General features: G+C 43.9%; 1 protein-coding gene and 2 long non-coding RNA genes across 3 annotated transcripts in view; 1 reads left to right on the top strand and 2 right to left on the bottom strand.

Annotated features, from left to right (window-relative positions):
• The window catches only part of tecpr2 (tectonin beta-propeller repeat containing 2), a 53,536-nt gene extending 30,146 nt beyond the window's left edge, over nucleotides 1-23,390 (bottom strand). The window contains exons 1-12 of the mRNA XM_063183722.1: nucleotides 23,248-23,390; nucleotides 22,065-22,306; nucleotides 21,612-21,740; nucleotides 20,337-20,468; nucleotides 19,478-19,635; nucleotides 9,774-10,080; nucleotides 9,399-9,531; nucleotides 8,686-8,853; nucleotides 7,748-8,056; nucleotides 6,531-7,312; nucleotides 4,192-4,375; nucleotides 3,204-3,377 (exon numbers count right to left, since the gene is read on the bottom strand). Of these exons, the coding sequence (XP_063039792.1) occupies nucleotides 3,204-3,377; nucleotides 4,192-4,375; nucleotides 6,531-7,312; nucleotides 7,748-8,056; nucleotides 8,686-8,853; nucleotides 9,399-9,531; nucleotides 9,774-10,080; nucleotides 19,478-19,635; nucleotides 20,337-20,468; nucleotides 21,612-21,740; nucleotides 22,065-22,283 (2,695 nt within the window). The 5' untranslated portion in view covers nucleotides 22,284-22,306; nucleotides 23,248-23,390. The remainder of the gene's footprint in view (nucleotides 1-3,203; nucleotides 3,378-4,191; nucleotides 4,376-6,530; nucleotides 7,313-7,747; nucleotides 8,057-8,685; nucleotides 8,854-9,398; nucleotides 9,532-9,773; nucleotides 10,081-19,477; nucleotides 19,636-20,336; nucleotides 20,469-21,611; nucleotides 21,741-22,064; nucleotides 22,307-23,247) is intronic.
• On the top strand, nucleotides 15,484-17,026 carry LOC134470040 (uncharacterized). The gene is made up of 3 exons (XR_010039124.1): nucleotides 15,484-15,734; nucleotides 16,357-16,404; nucleotides 16,507-17,026. It is a non-coding gene; the product is annotated as an uncharacterized LOC134470040 (long non-coding RNA).
• On the bottom strand, nucleotides 17,054-18,570 carry LOC134470039 (uncharacterized). Its single transcript, XR_010039123.1, has 3 exons — nucleotides 18,352-18,570; nucleotides 17,860-17,986; nucleotides 17,054-17,702 (listed from the first exon to the last, which is right to left on the bottom strand). It is a non-coding gene; the product is annotated as an uncharacterized LOC134470039 (long non-coding RNA).
• Nucleotides 23,391-23,993: the final 603 nt, after the last annotated feature.

Below are 23,993 nucleotides of genomic sequence, written 5' to 3'. Positions count from 1 at the left end.
ACACACACACACACACACACACACACACACACACACACACACTTAGAATGCTGTCTCCCCATCTCAAATAACAACTGGTAGCTCAAGACAGTAATTCACTAGACCGCTATCTTCATAAGCAAGGACCTAGCTTGACCTTAATTTCCTTTGACCCGTTATGTAAGTAAATTACAATGTAGACAGAAATACTCTTTATAATTCATAGATAATGAAAAATAAATTATGACAAAATATAAGTAATGAAAAATCTACAACTTGTGCAATGACGTTGACAGTAATCTAACATTTACAAAACACGCTCTCAACTAGAAAAGCACTTGGAAGAGTGTAAACATCTTGCAAGGAAACCTCCCCTGAACTGATTTCTCATAGAAAAAACAATCACTTGTGGCAGTGAAAACACCAACATATTGCCTTTATAACTAATCAAATGTACTTGTTCATTTGATAACATGCAACCAAATGCCACAAAAAAACATGACCTCTCCAACAGAGGTCACAAAAGGACTACTATACTCTTGTGAAACAGGTTGGAAACTTGAGGTTGAATATCTGAATCGTTAGCGCCATCTGGTGGAGTTAGGTGCAAACTGACACAGAAAGAAAGTCTCTTCATCAAAGGCGGGTAACTCAGGCATTGCACAGTAAAAAAGGAGGTTATTTCTGATATGCAGACTCTCGTCCTCCCTTGTGGCCTCGCAGTGACGTCCCTGACGACAGAACTATATTACAATATCTCTCAAAAGCGCAACTCTAACGTCATTTTCTCATTTGCAATCGGTATAATGCATTAAGAATAGCCCCTCAAAAGTTGTTGTGGCTAGGCTAACAGCGGGGAAATTGTTTTCTCCACGGAGGTGGGGCGTCAGTAAAACGCATGACCACAAGCACAGGTTGAGGTCAGGAGTCCACATATTGGAAAGCACATGGGGTGTGCTGCACTCGGGTGATTCTCACGAAATCGGACATATGAGGTGGCACGAACCATTGTGGGGAATGAGTAAATGCTATCCAATTCAGAAAAAATGGCTTATATACATATAAGCATGGGCTATCAGGGAAATAATAAAAGGAGAACAATATTATTATTTTAAATATATATTTTTTACAATTTATTGTGAAATTCTCAGTACCGCAACGCGTCCTTTGCTAAATTTGCTAAATATTTTATATTTTTAATAAAGAAAGAAGTCAGAACTTAGATGCATCTTATAAACTAAATAGTGACAGTGAATACATAAGTAGTTTTAGGAATTCATTCGCAGAAGAGGAGAAAATATTAAGAAAAACAACTTTGGTCAACTTTGGCAAAGACCAAAATTCTCAGCCTCCGCAACATTTTTAAGCATCATTTAAAACCAGAAGTAACAGAAAAAAACAAGTAATTTTGTATGGGGGGATTCCTGTTACCATAACACCCAAGATGGCTACCAAGATGGCTCTTCATTCTATATCTCTCCAGACAAATGTTCACAATTTGGTTGCCAAGGTGCCTACACAACTTTTTGTTTCTCATTACCGATACACAACGTTTTCATTGTTAAAATAATGTATATTTTGTTCTCTTTTGGTAATTATTTAGTCTTTTTAAGTCTTAATACAAATATCTAACAAAAGTTATCCAGACATCAAGGTGCCCTCCACAAAGATCAAAGAAGCTTAAGGTCACTCACACTCCGCAACACTTTTTTCTCATACACCGCAATGGTTTTTCTCAGCTCCGCAATGGTTTTTCTCATATACCGCAATGGTTTCTCATACTCCGCAACAGTTTTCTCATACTCCGCAACAACTGAACTAAGTTGTGGTGGAAAAGGCAAAATATTCACAGAAGTGAATTAAATGACTAAAATACAATAAAGTACAATATTTCTACATTTTCCCCAACAGTTGAGGGTTAGGACACCAGGAGGGAGCCTGCCAAGGAACTAAATCAGTGCAAGATCACCACTATTCTCATTACCGCAACACATATTTATTTGCAATTTGTTTTAATGTTGCAAAACTATATTTAGTTTGTAATTGTATTAGGATAAATAGTAGTTCTTCATATTTCATCTGTAGTAAAATCTATATAGGTACATGATGTTTTAGTTAAATAGCCTAAAAACAAGGCTCCCACTTATGAAACTTGTTGCGGTAATGAGAAAAATCACAATAATAGAAAACAATATTAAAATACAAAATACAGTATTTCTGTGTTCTATACACCTCTGAGTACTTATGTTAGTAACATTCCTGTGAAATTCCAAAAAAAATGTGATTTACTAATATTTTTTCTATTGTGATGTCATGTTGCGGTACTGAGAATTTTGGTGCTCTGGCCGATTAAAATGACACTAAATATTCAGAAAAAATATGATTTCATGACAAAAAATTGTGTTTTCAACTATTTCAGACCTCCATCTTGCAAAACCAAGAGGAAAATTTAATTTAAAAGTCTTTTCAAAATTTTGAGGTTTGGTCCATTTGGAACTTGGTTTTCGTGAGAATCACCCAATCAGAGATATTCTATATAGAGATATGCCAACATAATAGGTTTCTATGGGCACCTAACGCGACCAGGTTCTGGTCTGCCTAAAGGGGCGTGTCATAATGCTCCTACAATGAATAGAACAGTCCTTAGGTCTGCCTAGGTCTGCCTAAGGGGGGCCATAATAGAACCAGGAAACAATGGGCCAATGGAACCTCTCTCTCTCTACTCTCTCTGATATCATTCATTCATCCTCACATCCTCCACTCCTCTGTTCCTGCCCCTCCTCCCATGGAGGAAACGAAGGAATTAAATGAATCGAGGGAAGATTCCATCCTTCTCCTCTCAATGATAATACTGATAATGACACAAAGCCCTGCCCTGTCTGTCATGCTTTCTTCGTGACAAAGTTTTCGCTTTGAAGGGAAGCAGGTATATACACGACCACCGGTTTCAGGCTTAAAACAGTGGCATGTATAACTAGTATATACAGTTCTATGCCACCGCAGCATTCTACAGTATCTATGCCACCGCATGCCACTTAAAGCAGCGTCGAATTAATGTTAGGGGTTTACCATAACAGAATGAAGAGACAGGAATAGAAGAGAGGGGGTAGTTAAGAAATGAACCGGGCTTGAAACTGGGTCCACATCACAATGTCCCCCTCGAATGTAATTTCATCAAAAGTGTCTACGTCAGGTGTCGGGTGAAAAAAAGGTCCTCTCCTTACCAGTCTGCAGGTAGAGGTCCCCGTTGGTGCGTATGATCCAGGCCGTGTCCTCACTGAGGGCTACACAGGCGGTCTCCGTCAGGGCCTTGTACCAGTGCCGCTTGCCCTTGATGGTCACCTTGCCGCAGGCGTACGCCGTCATGGTCTTCTGCTCCACTTTCCACAGCAGGGAACCTGAGGCGGGGGACAACTACAGCTAATTTGGAGGCCTGAAACACTCCTCAGACCGGGGACCGAAATGTCCACTCTTCAAAATATTGCCTAACCTACATATTTCTGGGGGTTTTCATTATCATATTTGACTTTCAGTCATCACATATATCTCGCACCTGGTTCAAAATATTCCCTCTTTCAATACTTCCCTCCTTTTCTATTTTTCCAAGTAATCGCGTGATGGATTATTAATAAATTATACAAATATTTGTAGACTCGGGGCACCATTCAAATATTATTTCATGTAATATTTACTAATTCATGTATGAATGAGTTTCACTTAGCCAAATCAAATCTCACGCACATCCAAATGGGACTTGTTTCGGGTGCAGGTTCAAAAACGTGAAGTTCATAGGTAATTAAAAAAAAACGCACAACGGTGAGCTTCCATTTAATGCATTTTATTCCTGTGTGAGTCTTAAAAAGTCTGAGGAAGGGCCAGGGTGGCCCGAAACGTCACGCAGGAATAAAATGGATTAAATGGGAGCTCACCTGTGTGCGTTTTTTTCCATTAACAATGAGTTTCACTTAACAACATGGTGCATCCTAACCACTTCCGGCCTGCAGTAAATACAGTATCATGTGAGCAGTGAAGTGCAGTGCTGATCCGCATTCAGTCAAGTTAGACATGAAAATTACAAATATATTTATATAAATATATATAATATAGTTATCTTTGTATATGGGTTTACTCTAAACACGTCACGCGTCTTTCCAACTATGTGAACAGCTAGTGTATATGAAATGCAGCGAGTGCTTGCTTCTCCATCCAGACCTGAGGGCGAGATGGCCATCTGCTGGACGTTCTCCTCGAACTTCTGCCAGGCCAGGCCTCCGTTGGGCAGCGGGCTGCAGTACAGGCCCCCCTTGAAGTCCAGACACCACACGTGGCGCTCCGTCACCACCAGGCTCAGGATGCCACAGCCGGGGCCCGAGTAGCCCATCCAGCTCTCCGCCAGCTGTGGGTGAGGGTTGTAAAGCAGTGTAAAGCAGTGGGCTGAACTCAAGATCTGGGACAAAGTTGCAGGCCGAACTCAATACTTTTTTTTTTGTTTTTAAAGGGGGCAAAAATTGTGCATGCATACACATAATACTCAAAAGGTGAATTTCACAAACACTCATTACCATAGTATAATACTCCAGGCAAATTTCACAATCACTCCCATCACATATCAAATATGCCTGCTCTGCGCATATTCAGTTGTATACGAGTGTGAGACGTTACTTTTCTGGGTTCACTGCTATTAATGGGGTATGTGGGCCAACTGTAATACAAATTTGGGATGATCTTGCGGGCAAAATTTCCCCCCCGGGCCCGAGTTTGACATTCCTAAGGTAAAGGGATGGGGTCGTGGTGCTGAGGAGACCAGAGTCAGGAAGAGCAGCATACATGGAGAGCAGGAGAGCACATACATGGTACACTCCATTATCGCAAACTCCTCTCTTGTTCTTGGGGCCTCGTGATGATGTTGCAACTTGCAAGACGTCATTGACAATAGAATTTTAATTCTATATCTCGCACAAGCGCAATTGAAAGGAAATTTTCTCATTTGCAGTCGGGGTGTTGAATGGGGAAATGCCCCTTATTAGGTGCTGTGCCCCGGCTGACAACAAAACACCTTTCAGTGAGTGGAAGAGAATGAAGCTGTGATTCAACATTCAACTTTCACCTTAGGTGACAGCTAAGGCACTTGCAAGGCAGGCTAACTAATAGGGACTAAAACAATGTATGCAACCAAGGTTCACGTTAGCCGGCTGTGGCCGGACATTGGCCGTTTTGCATGCATGAATGACGGGCAAAATAAAATGTGACCGGACAAAATGTCCGACAAAAAATGACTAGGATACAATTAATCAGTAAATAATATTAGCTCATTTTAAATAGGCTTAGGCCTACTGAATATTACAAAACACCAGTAATATGAAACTGACCAAAGATGAAAATAATTGTGAATAGCCGATGTAAATGAACATAAACAGCACACAATGTTGCTTGCGCTCCCACAGGTCGTTGTCCCCAATCACGTTATGATTCCCAATCACTTGACTCACGCTGGCTGCTGCTTCTGTCGAGGAACAATTCAGTTTTTTTGTATTTTACCAATATATCACTGAACACAACAAAGGGCATTGCATTTGCAAACCCGTTTCATGCCCAGTTGCGAAGTCAAGCCTAACTGTTTGGGACTCAATGCGATGACATGCGCAGCATCAAATCACTTTTACCTCAGCTGAAAAATGGTGGTGGATCTCCAAGTAAGCTACTGTAGTAGGCCTAGAGGGTCAAACATTTCAGAGAACGATATGCTCACGAGAAGTCCCAGTGAAAGTACATGCAGGGCTTTATAACTTTTTTCATCACCGGCCAAAATGGCTAGTGGATGTAAGTAACTCACACGCGCACATATAGAGCGTCGTAGGGAATGTAGCCTACCAATTCCGTTACTTTTGAGAGCGCAGGAACACAACGCAATACAGTTCAAATTTCAGTAGCGTTGTTACCGTTACTGCAGTTACAGTCATCACCCAATTTATGAAGGGAAATCCTCTTCGGGTTTGCTGATAAAACACAACTTTGAAGTCGATAACTTAGGCTAGATCTGTGTGCGGCACGTTGCTGACTGTTTTTTTTCTCTTGTTCAGTTTGAGCGCTCCGGTGTGTAAAAGACAGCGCGCGTTTGCTCCCCGTGCATATAAGCAGGGCTCTAAATTAACACCAGCCAACTGCCCAAGTTTTGCTGGTAGAAAAGACCAATTTACTAGCCACTTTGACCCATTACGGACTGTGTTTGGCTAGTGAGGGAAGGTAGATATTCCAAACGTCCGGTATTCTGCAATACAGCCGGCCACTTGTCCGGCCAGTAAGAATTCTAGCGTGAACAACATATATTCTGCAATGTTGTTTAATTAACCTGCTTAAGTACATTGAGCTGCATGTCCTGTATGAAATGTGCTAAATTAAGTTATTATAATTGCCATGCCATTTCGGTTTTAAGTACATGCCAACAAGCATATCAACTTCTTGCATTTAACAACCTAACCAGAGATTCTAGGAGTATTCTTATCTACTCTCTCTGACCTAACCGTCATAGAGCATAGCTATGGATTACTAACCTGATCTTTTTGGAGCCTGGCCTCCTCTTGTGCTTGTTGCTTGGTCCCCTGCAAGTTCAGCGCATCCAGGCCGTCCCTCAGTCTGTCGCTGGAGGCCGAGCCAGGCAGGCTGTGGCCGTAGATGTCCTCCTCGTCACTAGAGGGTGACGGAGAGGGCACGGGCGAGGGCGAGTACCCCAGCGGCCGGATGGGGAGCTCCAGATCGAGCGCCCCTGCTGCCGCTGCTGTGTGCTGTGAGTCTGCTGCTGCTGCTGTGTCCGTGGGCTCTGTTGGTTCTGAAGAGTTGGCGACCACGGTGGGATCGGTAAACACGGAGCTGGCCTCCTCCATGGGCTCCTCGGGTTCCTCTGACGCCTGCATGTAGGAGAAGGTGCACTCCAGCAGCAGGTCCACGTCCGGGGTCCGCACCTCCACCTCGGGCTCGCGTTCCGCACCCTCCTCTGCTTTCTCCTCATCCCTTTTCTCCTCACCGTCCCCATCATTACCAGGTCCAGCTGCCGAATCGCGACCTGTGCCCGCCTGGCACTCCATGTCCTGGGTCGAGCCAGCGGGGGCATCGTTGTCGTTGTCGGTGGCCTGTGACAAAGGGTCCGAGGTGAGATTGGAGTCAGCGGAGGTGGGTAGGGTGGTGCTGCTGGGGGTCCCCTGGTAGAGGAGGCCGGTGGCGAGGTCTGGCGGGGGCTCGCTGAGGGGGGTGCAGACGGAGCCCTCCTCCCCGCTCACGAACATGCTCTCCGACCAGCTGCTGCGCTCCAGCATGCGATTGCCGCGGCTGCCGCTCTCTGTGTGGTGGGAGTGGAGAGAAGGGAAGGGAAGGGAAAGGAAGGGAAAGGAAGGGAAAGGAAGGGAAAGGAAGGGAAGACAAGACCTTATTATGACGGTTTGAGTGAAGATAGTTTTTCTTTGTTCGCTTGTAAAGGCTAAGAAGCTCACCTTGTTGCCTGTTCTTGACATGGATGGCCTTAAACACACATGTACCCCACACACACACCGACGCAGTCTCACTGTGTAGCACACACACACACACACACACACACACACACACACACACACACACACACACACACACACACACACACACACACACACACACACACACACACACACACACACCTCACCTCCTCGTTGTTGCCTCTTCTCGACACTGATGGCCTTAGACTCAAATGTACCGTCCACACACACACAGACACACAAACACACCAAACCAAGTGTGTCACCTTGCCGTCTCCTCTTGCCCCTCTTCTTGACGCGGATGGCCTTCACCACCAGCTCCTGCTGCAGCTCCTCGGGCGTGAGCGTGCTGTAGCGGCTGCTGGAGAGGTCGGAGGTCAGGCTGTCCCAGGACGTCACCGAGCTGCTGCGACTGCGCGTCTCGCCGGCCATCTTCAGGGCCAGCAGCTCGGCCATCTCCAGGCGCTCCCCGACGGGGAACCGCGACTGCCCGTCCGCGTCCGCTGTGCCCCCCGCCAAAGTGACGTCCTCCTGGGCTTCCTCCACCTGCTCCACCCCTTCGCTATCGTCAGCGGCTAGGGAGAGAGAGAGAGAGAGAGAGAGAGAGAGAGAGAGAGAGAGAGAGAGAGAGAGAGAGAGGGGGAGAGAGAGAAAGAGCTGTTATGAGGTATTACATTTTTAATGCAATTTTTTGGACTTTTACACCTTAACCGTTCAGACAGGACACTGAGGGAGACAGGGAATAAGTAAAAAGAGATGGACAAGGTGTGGGACACGACCCCAAGACGAAAACGGGTCCCCGGCGAAATGGTACGGCAAACTAGCCTACTCAGCCCCGTCACTTATGGTCGTCTATCTTATCTTCACAATTGAAATAGTATTCAAAAAACTTCATGAATTGCTCAGCCTTAACAGCAATCATAATTGAAACCACAATCAAAAACTTAGCGCCTGCACTTCCCAAGGGCAAATAAACCACTTTGATTGGATTATGTGTATACTGTATGGAGAATGATTGACATGAAAATTGAACTCAATCAAAAACTGGATGAATTGCACATTTGCCTCACAGTCAGCAGACACACAAAAAATTCAAACTGAAATCAATCAAAAAGAGTTGTCTGATGCTGTTCACTTTTTCCTTACGTTCAAAATAAGATGACGAATGGATTGATGAGTTGGATAAATTGCACATTTGCCTCACCATGGGAACTTCTGGATCTGCCCTCCCCGTCCTCCTCCTCGGGCTCCACGATGATGGCCATGGTGCGAATGGGCTGGGCCATCTCCACCGCCCCATTGGGGGGCAGCAGGAGGGAGGGAGTGGACGTGGCAGCAGGCGGGGAAGTGAGGCGCATGGAGAGATCTGACACTGAGAGAAGGGAGGGAGGTAGGGGGGGGGGTTGTGGGTAGATACATTAGAAAGGAAACAGTAAAATTGTGGAAAAACTGCTGCCCGTTTATTTGCACAAACTATTAAAAAGCATGTACTACATTCTCAAGCTATTGAGGTTCCTACATCTACTCATTGCTAAATGACGGAGATTTACTGTATGTAACATTTTCAGGAGACAACAATCTTTTGCTGTGGATAACATCAACACCCTGAATAGAGATGCACCGGATCCTGATTTTTAGGATCCTGCCGGATACCGGATCCACTGCTTAAGATCCTGCCGGATTCGGAACCGGATACCGGATCCTACGAAAGGGTTGAAACACATAGCCTACTCACACACGTGGGCCCTTTTTATCACGTTGGCTCAAACTATTTTGACTTAAAAGCCTCGGCTACCGGATCCTGGATCCTGGAACCGGATCCGGATAGTCTGAAAAACCCTATTATCCTGCCGGATCCGGAACCGAATCTTGGATCCTGTACATCTCTAATCCTGAATAAATATTCCATTCACTCACGGTTGGAAGACAGACCCTCGGGACAGTTAGAGATGCGGACGATGTCCCGATCCCCCTTCAGGATGAAGATCTCGTTCTCCGTGCAGGACACGGACACAATGTCCCCACAGCTCTCCAGGCCACCGATGATCACCTGAAACAAACCCAAATGTGTTATCTTTAAATTACCGAACTAGTTATATTATTATTCAGAATGAGGCTTTCACATTCACGTCTGGATGAAAGGTCCACTGCTTCAATAGGTATGCAGCAAAGCCCACATTTTGAATGACAGGCGGAAAAAAAACGTGATTTTCATTTCAGCTAATCATGTTTTAAAAAAAATTGTGAATTTGATTCGATTAACTACCATGACGCCCCCAGTTTCTGGGTCACCTGGTTAGTGCAGTCTAGGATGTAGACGCTGTACTCGTTCCAGCTGAGCACCCAGCCCTCCTTCAGGAAGCAAGTGACCAGGCCCAGCTGCCGGTCGGGGGGCCGGTAGCCGCCCGTGGGGCCCGGGCGCGGGAAGAGCTGGAACTGGGGCACCTCCTGGTTGAAGAGGGGCCGCAGCACGTGCGTGTCCTCCACGCGGCCCCTCACGTCGGTGCGCCACAGACGCAGGCCGGGCCTCGCCGCGTACACCAGCAGATCGCTCTGCTTGCACAGCGCTGGCTGGAAGCAGGCCCCGAACTTGCCGTTACTGGGGGAAGGGAAGAGAGCGAGAGAGAGAGCGAGAGCAAGAGTGACAGAGACAGAGATAGAGATGAAGAAAGAAAGTTATTATTGTTGAATGGCAAACCATTTGTCAAAACAATATGCTATTTTCTTGTTTATAGCCGTACTCTGTTTTTGTAGCAGATACCATTTGCGATCAATTATCTACTGCTGATATGATTATTTTTAATATGGGATGGCATAAGGGACTATTGTAACCAATATTGCTACTGATCACATGTTTATATAGTCATCCTTGATTTATTGCATCTTCTGCTTTGTCAGCAATACCTTTGTCCATTCATGCCAGTAAACAAGTGAATTTGATTTGATAATGTAATTTCATTACATTTGATCTGAGAGATCTAGTGAGCGAGATCTAGTGAGCGTGAACGAGAGAGAGAGAGAGAGAGAGGAAGACAGGATGTGAAGAAGAGAAAGGTTTGAAAATAAACAGATAGGAAGACGTGGGGACACAATAGATAGTTCAATGGCACCATGGGACACGAGGCAGGGGCAGATCAGAACAAAAATAGGTTGCTACACGTACAGTGTGCAGTGGCTCAGATGCAGGTTTAGCCAAGTAGGCTACACTTGTCTCTGCCTTGGTTTGATTGACAAGACCCTTGTTATGACATCTCTGAAGCATTGAGTGTTTTGAGCTTGTTTGTTGCTGAAAAGTAATGCATTTTTTAGGTCTTTTACTCTGGCTCCATTTCTTTGTATTGGCAGCGTTTTTCAGCAAAGGCTCAAAATTGACCAACTTCAGAATGCTGCGGTCTAGGACAGAATCGCTTCTCACCCAACAGACTGTATTGACGCGCCATGACCATTTGATGTTCAATTTTTCATTTTACACTACAGTATCCCTTTAAGACTCTTGGAGATGCCATAGCAATGTTGCTATGATGTAGTGAATCTTTTTCAGGGAACAACGAGCAGGATCACTGGCTATCACATCTTCATGAAAGGGCTACAAAGAATCAAAGCAGCCAATCAAAGTTCTAAAAAAAAGCCTACTCATGACATGACACGACGAGAACCAATGACAGTGGTGAATACGAAAGACAGTGGTGAGAATTCAAGAACACAAGACTCCGGAACACCCAGTCGGTGTCAAGTGGTGAGGCTTCTCACTGTCCTTTGTCTCCTTCCTATGTGACTGGCTGCAGTGTAAACCCAATGAGTCTGCAGAAAACAGTGTGTGCAGCATACTGTGGTGACAGTGAGCATACGGAACAGACTGAAGGAGAATCGGACAGATGGAGAGGAGGACAGAAGGAGAGTGATGACACTACAATGACTACATTAATGATAGCTGGCCACCTTAATGCACTGCCAATTCCAAGACAACATTTAGTCTAATGGGCCTACCTACCAACTGCTATTATATGCGAAAAGCTGTCATTCAACGTGGCAAATCAAAGAGAAGGTTTCCTGTTTGTTTTCTCCATTTATCGTAGGAGAACGTACAGTAACTCATAAAAGTCATTTATTTTTAGGCTTCTTTTTGTACTTCTTATTTTTTTAAATCTTATTTTATTTTTAAGATCAGTTAATTTATTTTAATCTGTTGATTTCTTCACCTATAACCCTTTAACTACCAGATTTTTTTTTGAATAGGTCGGAATTCTACCAAGAATTCTAAGAAAAAAGCTGCATTTTGGTCATATTTTAAATAATGTCAAATAACTTGAAAAGAAATGAAAAGTGTCAATTACAAGTTACTTTCATATTAAAGTAGAGAAAACACACTTTCAAATGGTATATCATTTATGGATAATTAATTGTTCAGTATTCCCATAGAGTGCCTTTGATGTGGATTAAATGATAAAAATGTGATAAAATCCGATATTATCTAGGCCTATCTATCTATATATCTCTATATTTAGGCCTATCTATCTATCTATCTATCGATCTATCTATCTATCTATCCCTCCGTCCATCCATCCAGGGTCAAAGTTGAACAATGAACATGTGACGACAACAAATGTTGTTCACCCAGAAGTCCTGTTTTCAAGCGGTAGGCCTATGGATTATAGGACAAGTGTAATGGACTACACTAGCTAATAATGTTTGAACTAAACCATGCCAAAGACGTGTAAGGATAACCGTAGAAGTGTCCGCGATAGCAGACAGGACATGAATGGAGCTCTAAGGAAGTGTGTGTCCCCCCCCCCGCAATTTGGCACAGGTAAGACGCGCCAGGCATCACTGACTAATACGGAATTGAAGTGCTAAAAACACCACGTTGGTAGGCTATTATTGGAAGTTAGCATTCAACTCAACGTCTTCACGCATATTTTTATGAGGGACAACGTGGCTCCTTCCTCTCTGACACCCTGACCACATCCATTGGCTCCCCACAAGGTTGTGTTTTATCTCCTTTGTTGTTTATTCTTTACACAAATGCATGCACTAGCACTTTTCCAAATAGGCACTTTATTAAATATGCTGATGATACAGCCCTTGTAAGCCTCCTAGAGGATGGAGAGACTGACCACGGCCCAGTTTTAGACATGTTTTTATCTTGGTGCAAGAAGTCGAACCTGATTTTAAACACAAAAAAGACAAAAGAAATGTGTATCGACTTTAGGAGGTCACAACCATCCTCTTCCACAGTTGTGATGGGAGAGACCATCCAGACTGCTAATACCTACAAATATCTTGGCATTGTACTGGATGACAAGCTGAAATGGGATGCATGGACTGATTCACTGCACACCAAGTCACAACAAAGAATGTAATTCTCTAAGAAAATGCTTGTTTTTAATGTCGACAATCGGATACTAAAAATGTTTTATACTGCTTTTATTGAAAATGTTTTAACCTTCTGCATTATTTGCTGGTTTGGCAATGCCTCTGAGGCACAGAAAAAGGTGGTCAGGAGGACGGTCACAACTGCCAGCAAACTTCTCAGGATCCCTCTGCCAAGCATGGAGAGTCTCTACAAGGACAGACTGCTAAAAAAGGCAGACAAAATAATTGAACAGTACACACATCCACTGTCTTCTTGCTTTCAACTCCTGCCATCTGGACGCCGCTTTTGTCCCCCCTTCCTGTCTAAAAACAGGTCAAGGTTTTCTTTTATCCCTCAGGCTATTAAGGCACTCAACGAGGTGATGTCTTAATCCATCAGCTTTGGTGTATAGTATAGTGTATGCAGGTCTGTCTTTCCTGTCTTGTTTTGTTTTCGTTTTGTTTTTGTTCTGTCTGTTGCTTTGTTATACCTGTCTGTGTCTCATGTGCCAGCGTCTGTACTGCAAACAAAATTGCCCCATGGGGACAATAAAGTACTACTACTATAAAGTACTACTACTACATACATGGAGTAGTAACAGTCCTTGACTGCTTTGCCAAAGCTGACACGCAAAATGAGTAGGCTTGTTCCATGCTGCGCTTCCTTCACACGATGCGCCTGTTACGCAGAGCTGTCGCGGTTCGTTGTTCCAGGAAACTGAGATAGTAGGACACCAACATATGGTTTGACTCTGAAAACACACCGAAGACAGTTGACATTTTTAATATAGCGTGTAGACATCGGCTGGACAGTTGTGTTTGCTATTTAGGACCATGGCAGAACCCATCACAGTTGAACACCATCTCATAAGCCTAATAAAACAACATGATCTAAAAATAGCCTAAATAGTCATAAACATGTGCTGTTGACCATGAAAATAGATCGAAGAGGGTTGGAAGTTTTCATATTTAGTGTATATTGGTTGTATAAACAGAATGGTTGTGTTTGTAGCCATTCAATCTCGGACGGCCGTTATTTGAATTGACGGCAGATTGCCAAGTCGCATAAAGCGGCGCATCTCGTAATAAAATCTAAAATACTGAAAAATAAAATAATATAAACATAGTTTTTATACTGAAAGTATATCGAGGAGGGTCTGTAATATTGAACTAAAGTGTTTGAAACATTATTATTATTATTATATTTAAGTACAGTACTGACAAGTCCTTGTAGCTTGAATACCTTTATGGAACGGTACAACACAGGCCTCGGTCGTGGCTCAAACGGTTAAGGCACCACACTGTTAGGCTCAGGAACCCAGGTTCACTTCCGACCAGGGTAATTTCCCGACCCTCTCCCATCTCTCTCTTCCCCCACTCATTTCCCGTCCCACTCTTCATTGTACAGGCGAAAGAGCCAGACCATACATTTTGAATTACTTTGTAATTCACAAATGGTCTGATTACGCTTCTGTGGGGAGGGTTTTCAGTCGACTGGGTGGACTGGGGATGGAAGGGGTTAGAAACCAATAAGTGAACGCACTTGGGAGCATAACAACATACGTCATGAATAGGGCTGGGTAAAATAATGGAGTTAATCGATAATCGATCGAATCAAATCGAAATTCACATAATCGATTCACAGGGCACAAAATCGATTTTTTTTGGTTCTTGTTCTTTTTGTTTAATTTAGGTCTATGGAAAATACCCAGTAGGTATTAGTCAATTAGGCCTAGGCCTACTTATTACAAATTAGCAATCTGTTAACACTGTCAAGCCATAGCCCTTTGACATGTTTATATAAAAATAGCCAACAGCATCTTTTGGGGGAAATCCTGGCACCAAGAAGGGAACGGATTGAATCGATTCGGAATGAATCGAATCGATACAGGAACATGGCTGCGATACCCAGCCCTAAGGGGGATTCATACTTGGCGTGACTGGCGCTACCCTCCTTCATACTTCACTCGCGACGATGACGCGCGCCGTCACGTGACCCAAAATGACGTCACACGCCGTGGCACGAGCTGCCGTGGCGCGACGTCGTGCACCCCACATTTTTTGTAACTTGGCGTGCGCCACCAGCGACCATGTAGGTAGGCAGACAAAGCAGGAGTTGCGCAGAGAGGCTACAGCTACTTAACCTGATTCACATCATCTGGCTGCGTTCGGCTACGTCACGCGGGGGCGTTCCCATGCCTCACTACCCCATCTGAATAGCAGTGAGACCGCTGGAGTTGGAAAATGTGTACAGCCAATCATGAATCGCGGGTGGGATTTTGAATGGATGGGCGGAGTTATGGGCGGATGTGATGTAAAGCATTAGCGACAGCAGTGTAGTCTTCACTTCACAACAAACATGGCAGCGCGCTGTAGTACTAGTACTCAGTGCGCTGAAATGGATTCGGCTATTTCCACGGTATTGTCTTGTATTCCAAATGTTCAGGCATTGAAATACGAACAAATGACGGCGCTTAAGGCGTTTGTTGGCGGCGAGGATGTGTTTGCGTTTATTCCGACCGGATTCGGCAAAAGTTTGAGCTGGCTCCACTGGTCGCTAAAGCCGCTGTGAGATGGACACTCCCAACTGAGCTCTAGGAGACGTTCTATCCCACCCGATTATATTTCACGTGGTAAAGCAATGGGGAAAGTGCAGGATCCAATCTTTATTGTGGTGTTCCCCCTGGCTGCGTTAATGGAGGACCAAGTCAGAGAGGCTGGAAATCTAACGGGTATGGAACTGGGAGGAAGACATCCTTCAGGGACGTTGCCAGGCCAGCCGGTCTTCGGTAGCCCCGAGTCGTGGCTGAAGGACAAATGACTGACCATGCTACCCTCAGACCTCTACCAGAAGAATCTACTGGGCATCGTTGTCGATGAGGTTCACGTCACCTACAAATGGTAAGTTTAAGCATCTACTGTTGATGAACCTGATGCATTTTTTCCATTTATGAAGCACAGGCATGTGCATTGCGTTTGGTTGTGAGTTCACATTCTGGCCTTCTAGGTTTATCGTAGTTTACTTGTAGACTAATCTTAACTTGGACATGTATCGTCACAGTCTTGGTCATAACTTTGTATTATGTCTCTGTTAGTTTCGTCATGTTTTCCCCCTGTGATGTTCAAAAAACTCCGTTAACTCTGCTGTACACATTGTCCGTGTAAATATTACATTGTTCTTGTAAAAATGGTGTTGGTTCTCCCCTCCCCCAACTGTGCCCGATGCATACTGTAGTGTACAGGCATTTGCTTTGCGTTTGTTTGTGACTGTGAGTTGACATTCTGGTCTTGAAAAATGACTTGGCAAACGTGTGAAATGGTTGATATCGTTTGCTGCCGTCTTTCATTGTATTTCGTGGTGTGCGACATTCAAAGGGTTTCACTATGCTAAACAAGCTACCCAGTAGAATGGGTTGACCAGTTTGTGTGAGCTGCTTATGTTACACAGACTCAACACGTTACAAATTTGCCCATGTTCAATATCTGCTGTATTGTATAAACTGAGCTCTTCTCTGACCACCAGGAATGAAAGGCCTTCCTGCTCAGTTGGGAGAACGTCACAGCAAAGAAGGTGAGTCACTCTTGTAAATAAGTAGGCCTGCACCGATTGTCATTAGGAGGAAAAGTGTGGTTGTCTAGTATACCTGTTAACATCATGCACCATGTCTTTCAGACATGCCTGTCATGGCTTAAATGGCATCTGCAGTCACAGAAGATGGGACACAGAGAGCTGCTACATATGGAGAGAGTGCCATTCAACAGTGAGCCCACCCAACAGGACAGTTTGCACTAGGTTGGATCACAGCTTATTGAGGAACCTTAGAAGAGCATTAGTCCCTATATCTTTGATCTAACATATAATAGTACATAACCAACAACCTTCCTGTTTTCAAAGTGTTGCATGTGCAGGGAATCCCAGGTTATGTTGATTAAAAGGATGAGTATTTTGACAGTGAAACACCACAGCGTAGTAGCTGGCAGTGCTTTGCCGCAACCTCGTACATGCTGTTGTACAAATGTGTATGAATGACTGTTTTTGCATAGAAGAACTGTAAATAAAATTACACATTTGAAAACTGTTGCCATGTTTTTTTCTTTGAGCAGCAATGATTAAAAAAATGTAAAGAAGGAAGAAGTATTGTAGACTGTTTAGTGTTGAGCACAGTTTAATTTACTTCAAGTGACAACATACCTTAACCTTTTTTATATGTATTCACAGAAAGGCAACAGAATCTTATGGAAAAAAAGTTGCACTGGGTTATTTTATATACACTACTTACATACACAAATTATTTACATACATTATTACAGTACATGCATTTACTCCACCAATTTTATATTAGTCTTGGCGCTCTTTCAATTTAGCTTTGATCCTGCGCCACAGGTTACTGCTTTTGCGATTTATCAGAATGTCATGACTAGATGGGGGGGTGAAAACAACTCAGCCTCTCTGAAAATATCCTCTGTGTGACTAGCAACATAATGTGCTCCAGTGTGCATTTGTCTGTCTGTTCACCATGATTTTCTGCAGTCCAATAGACATGCTGGTCCAATCTGCTGTTTGTTTCAGTGAGACCGGGACAACTATGTTCTAAAAATGACTTCAAGTTGTTAAGGTGCTGTGGGCTAAGCGATGCGAAAGAGTGAAATTTACCTGCAGAATTACGAGCAGTGCGCTGTGGGCACACTGTGGCTAAAGGCCTTGTAAAAATATCAAATCTACAGTATAGTTATACGTCTCCCTCCTGGACTGCATGTGGAAAATGGCATTTGTTGACCACCCGGGCCACTACCGGATGTAGCCTGTTCCTTTTTTCCCCTCTTCAGAGCCCATGGTTATGTGGTCAGGTATGAAGCCGTCAGGGATATCTGTTGACACATTTAAAGATAGATAATGCAAAATGTGCAGTATGGTTAGCTTAGATGTAATCTTGCAAAGCCAATATGTACAGACTGTCATGGCACCAGCTTTAACTGGGGGCATACATTTGTTGTAATGTAAGTTAAATCTTTGTTCCAGAGGTACCTGACACTTAATGAAGCCCCTAGGTGCTCCATGGCTGCCACCAGGAAGAGAGCTGTTATGTTGTTCCTCACACCGTCTTCGTACCCATTAAATGCAGCATGTTTGGCCCTGCTTTGCATTTCTGCATCTGTGAGAAGGGGACTTGTTGTTAATGATGGTGATAGTTTGTAATACAGTGCAAGCAGACACTTTTACACATCTCTGTCGTTGGACATGTGCGTAGGTTACAATCCCAGCGAGGTTATAAAGAAATCAAAGAAATAAAAGAATCAATAAATCAAATAAAAGTGAAACAATCATATTGCATGTGTGCCTAGATAGCAATGTAAACAGTAAACCATTTAGATTAGCATAGAGGCTAAGAGGAAGATGCCCTGACGCCAATCATATCCAATAACAATATTGACATATGTATGGATGAACAATTGTCATATTGTGCTTGCGCACGACTTCAGAGCAACCATTGCATCAAGATTCAAGATGTTGACTTACCGTACGTACCTTGAGAACGCTGGGTTAAATTACAGCAGGCATTTCAGGCATGCGACAGGATTTTTCGGAGAAGTTTCACAAATTTCGATCAAGTTCAGCTGGGCGCTGGTTTACCCTTTCTCGTAGGGAAGTTCTTCAAATATCCATGGGCGGTTGCAGATATTACCATTTGTCCTTAGATATCCCCTGCACATAGGGCAATGTTCGTTCGTTTACTTCCAGCCGCCGCCATGTTTGTTGTGATGAAAAGTCTTGCCTCCTGCGTGGTGTCGCTGTGAACTACGTCACGGATTGAGTCAACGGGAGTGGCTGAAATGGCGTGTCAGTCAAAATGACGGACAGATTCTTAATCCAATCACATGCAAGAGTTTTGAAAAAAATGGTTCATTTGGAAGAGCGTCGGTTGGGGGCAGGTCCCAGATGTATATGCGAAAGCATATCAGATGGTAGGAATCAGGTAAACAGCTACTGTAGGCTACTACAGAATGGATTCTGCATCATTTTGAGGATAATAAAATGTCCTAGAGAGTTATTTTATCTTCTCCCTTAAATGTTGTTCAGTGAAACAATTGTTTACTTTGTTCAGAAGCACGTTGTGTTCGGCGATCTATTTATAAATTCTGCCGCCAGAACAATGCTCTCACATGGTCTTGGAATGATCTGGCAATGTAGGCTACAACAAAAATCTATGTTTCAATGTGGTAAGTCACAAGTCAGACGTTCAGTAGCCCTACAGCAGCCGTGTTTGGCTTTCTATTTTATACATCCGTAGAACCCACGCTGCGAGTTGCGAAAGATACTGCAGTTTCTGTCATGAACAGCAGAGGGCACTTCCGAAAATGCGAGCGAAAGCCTGTTTGAAGTATGAATAGTCTGGCGCAAGTGATGACGTCATTGATGGTTCTCGCGCCAAACGCGCCAAAGTGCGCACGTGAAGTATGCAGAGCCCTTTAGTCATGAACGTCAATTGTCGGCGATTGGTCGGAGCACATTTCAATCAAGAGCTGAGCTCACTCCTCCCACCCAAGTGCTCCAGGGCATCGAGGATCCAGACCAAAAAAAAAATGAATTACTAAGTAATTCACATGTGGTCTGGTAAAAGCAGGCTGGTGGTGCAGTACAGTACCTCTTGCGTGGCTTGGTGCCCAGCTGCTGCTTGGTCTGGTCCTGGGTGTAGAAGAGCAGAGAGCGGTGGTAGGTGGAGACCAGCAGCACCCGCTGGCTGTAGTCCAGCTGCACGATGGCCGAAGGCTCCTCAAGCAACAGCACTGGATTACACACGCCCTGAGTCACACACGCAGGCACGCAGGCACGCACGCATGCACACACACACACACACACACACACACACAAAATCGCAAAAGCAAAAAATGTTACATTTCATGTTGATCTTGAGTGTATTATTGTTTGAAGAATTACTTTCTTGTGTGCATTCCACAACTGCAGGGAAAGCATCATTTCAAACACCATTGCCACACAGTGTAGCATAGATGTCATACATGACCATACTCATAATCTAATGACCATTTCTAACACAAAACAGACTGTCAGATCATGTGCACAACACAAAATATACACTGACAACAAAATACTGACATTACATACAGCAGGGAGGCTGGACAGTAAACAGTGTGTATGTGTGTGGGTGTGTGTGTGTGTGTGTGTGTGTGTGTGTGTATGTGTGTGGGTGTGTGTGTGTGTAATTACACTAGAATAACGTGTCTTGTAGGTTGTGTTCACGATAGTGCAATGTGTGTTTAAATCCAATCAAATGGATGTAGTAGTGCACATGTGCAGATGATAATTTTCCAACCAGAATACATTGTAATTTTTTCACTGCTTGTGTGTGCAGCTATGTCAATGTCATAGGGTTTGATTGCTTCTGCCCCATCAGAAACACACAAATTTGATTGCTTTTGCGCAATCATAAACACGGCCACACAACAGCACCGTGCCCATTCAACTGGGCAAAGTCAGCCAGTCACCTGATCCAGGTCGATGGCGGAGAACACCACTTTGCCCTTGTCATCCCCAGAGAACAGCTTCATACCGTTGGCACTCCAGGCAAGCGACGTAACCGTGCTCTTGTGGAGGCCAACCACATCGAAGCGCCTGAGCTGTGTTGGAGAGAGGGAGAGAGAGAGAGAGATAGAGAGAGAGAGAGCGAGAAGCATGCTAATTAATGGTGACCTACCTACTCTCACAGTGTGACACATTAATTACTGTGCAGTATGTGCTTGTCGGGGAGGCATGGTGAGATTCAGGGTGGGTTTCTGGTCTGGAAAACAATGTCGTAGGTGCTGCACACCACTATATATTGTATAGATGTGGTGACAGCTACAGTAAAAGTAGAAGTAACTACTAGTGAATGCACTGCTTCTTCATATAGTGAAAAAGGATGCCAGCTAGCATAGCTCAGTGTGAAATGTTAGCATATCTCCCTCCCAAAATCTCATTAAAAGAAAAAAGAATACAGTACTGGCTGATTAAGAATCCCTGCTTACAGTTCACTTGCCAGCACACTCTTATATTACTCTAATATTGCAGTTAAGTTGTTGGTCTGAACTGAGCCGGAAGACCTAGGTTACAACATGGGCACATCATAATCAATAGAAGGGTTTCAGTCACTTGACGATGAGGACCCGCCAGTGTCAGAAGGTGGGCAACTACCCAGCTCTGAAGCATACGGGTATGGAGGATCAGTTCCTATTGACATGATTTAGAGTCAATACTAAGGCAAAACTCTGTGCAGCTACTTTGAAAATATACTGGACACATTACTCGCATCTCCTGATAATGAGTCATTTTTGAGAGGAATTCAGAAGGAGGTTGCAATGATCAAATACAGGCTGAAAAGCTATGCTAGGGTCTGTCTTTAATAATCTTTTTTTCAGCTTTGTCTTTTAATAAACCGAACTGCTTTGAAAAAAAAAGCCTGACAACAGCAACTGAGACGATGTCAGGTCAAAGTCTTCCTCTCTGGACACACCATTTCTCGTTATTCTCGGTTAATATTATGTCCAGTTTGGTCAATCTGAAAGCAATGCATCATGAAAAAACAAACACACAAAGCCATACATATAAAAAATATGAGCATAATAAAAAGAGAGCACAATAATCATGAAAGATCAGACATTCAAAACAAGAGCACATCGGCCCAAATGCCATAATGCAAGCAAGATTTGAACACTAACACTTACAATCCACTTACATAAGACAGAAACACTACAGCAGTTACAGGCTCAGTTCAGGCTGCTTACCTGCTTGTTCCTGCCAGGCAGCTGAGAGACCAGTTGAAAGAGGGTGACGCGGCCCGAAGCTGTTCCGACTGCCACCAGATCATCAAAGCAACTTAGAAGCTTTACCGCAGTAATTACCTCAGACTTGCCCTGAAAGAATAAGACAAAAAATGAAAACATGAACCAGACAAATGTAGTTGAAGCATTTTAAGAAAAAAAGTGGATTGAATGCAAAAGCAAATCTCCTGCTACCATATGCATTACCACTACCCGTTCTCTACATCATGTCGAATTCAGTAATTATTTCATCTACTTAAGTTCAGGTTCAGTGAACTGTCAAAAAATATTGTAGAGAGCAGGACGCTGCTTTCTGAACCTGGAGAGTCCATCTCGAACTGAGAACAAGATGTCAGTTTCTTTACTCTCAACAAGAGCAACATATAGCTTTTCCAGGCTGCGCTGTAGTATTCTCACCTCGAGACTGTATTTGTTCATTTGGCTGACCCGTCTGCCGTACAGGTAGAGCACACTGATGCTGGTGCCCACTGCAATGTAATCACTGTTGCTGTCCAGGGCCGTCAGGTAGACCAGCACTGAGCGAAACCCCTTCTGGACTTTGGCAGGGATGGCGTTGAGCAGGTAGTAGAGGGGACAGAACTCCCTCAGCGGCGCAGTGGGACTTGGGGTCGCCATCTCGGCTACAAGGGGACCCAATTCTGCAACAATAAAAATGCACACATTTGTTTTCAGACGATTAGTCATTAAGAAAACATGTGAGGTCATTCTAGAACATGGGGCATTCAACAAGTTGGCTTTGCTATAACGCCAAACTCAAACACCGGAGCTGCAAAACTTGTTGAATGACTTTCAGGTTTTGCCAGACATACAAGATTGTATAGCATAAAGTCTATTGGTTTTGCTGTAAAATAAAGACCACACAATTTATTTTACACCACGCTCTGATGCCTACTTTCAGTTTGTTTATGTGAGTGACCCATGCGACACCCATGTCGCAATGTGTAGGCTACCTCTCTGACAGCAAGCTTCACCACTTCAGGAGCGTGACAGTGGACACACACAGATGTAGACGACGAACAACAATATTCTGACGTGGAAAGCACTTTCAATTCCAGTTTACAGTGCGTATTTGCGAACATTATATTCGTCTGAATGTTAACCTTGCTACGGCACGCCCTGACACCCAGCATATGATGAATGATCAACAGCGACGTGCACGAGAGAACACACATTTCCCCCCATGAGCCGAGATCATCCCAAGTTGGATTCCCAACCACTTGCTCAGTGTTATCCCGCAGACTCAACTGGACGCTTTAATACGCTTTAATACATCCGTTTAACATACATCAACAATAAAATCAATGTAGGCCTATCAACAGTTACCATTTAACGATTCATATGACACTATAGGCCTCCAATCCGTTGCTTTCGTCAGCGGGTAGGCTACGTCTACAACATATCTATATTACATAACGTTTTTGTTTTAATGTCCGGATTAATGGACGGCTGTTATCGAGACTACAGCCAGCTGTTAGCCCAAGACAGGACAACGTTAGCAAGTTAGCGAGCGTAGTAAGGCGTAGCTTGTATTTCAACATCCAAATATCACAGACTACAACAATGTCGACCCCCAACTTACGATGTGAGAATCTGTTGTCCGTTTAAGGCACGTGTATTGATGCCAGTAACAGAACAAGTTGATTACGTTGTCAGACGGCATTAAAGGCGCATTGTTGACAACCCCTAGCATACTGTCTACCAACAACAAATGCACGTAGTGCTACAGCCTCGATCCAAAACATAGGACGTGAGGGCGCATCCGCAGTCTGCCCAATACTGCCGCCAAGTGTACTGGGTCATAAAATGCTCTTGACTCATTTGATGGAAAAGTTTATGCACCAGGGCCACATAACAGAAACTTCCTAAGTCTGAAATCCTATCTTATCTTGAGATAGGAAGGGATTTTGGATTTTTTGGTATAACAGAAGGAGGTTTCCTAACTTAACTTAGGAAGAAATCCTATCTTATCTTAAGATAGGAATATAGCCATTCCAGAAGCATCCTAAATTAGGAATATCTTAACTTAGGATGCCTAAGTTAGGAGACCATACACCCTGTCCTAAACTCAGGATACCACTGTTACTGGTGCTTTTTTTTGCATTATGCACTATGTCAGCAACATGGGGCATCAAACCAAAACACCTAGAGCAGTGATGCCTGGGTTAATGGGAGCATTTTGTTTTCAAGAGAGAAAAAATGGCACTGGTACGGTTACCACAGTAGCTTCCCAACCAGGCAGGCTACAATTCCATAGTTGCCTGATGTAGGCCTAAATAATTTTTACCATTTGAAGCCTGTCATTGTTTTAGGCCTATCAATGCAATA

This window comes from Engraulis encrasicolus, chromosome 19 (assembly GCF_034702125.1).
Source record: "Engraulis encrasicolus isolate BLACKSEA-1 chromosome 19, IST_EnEncr_1.0, whole genome shotgun sequence".
NCBI classification, from domain to species: Eukaryota; Metazoa; Chordata; class Actinopteri; order Clupeiformes; family Engraulidae; genus Engraulis; species Engraulis encrasicolus.
The sequence above is the reverse complement of the archived record's forward strand: the minus strand, read 5'-3'. Positions and strand labels throughout refer to the sequence as shown.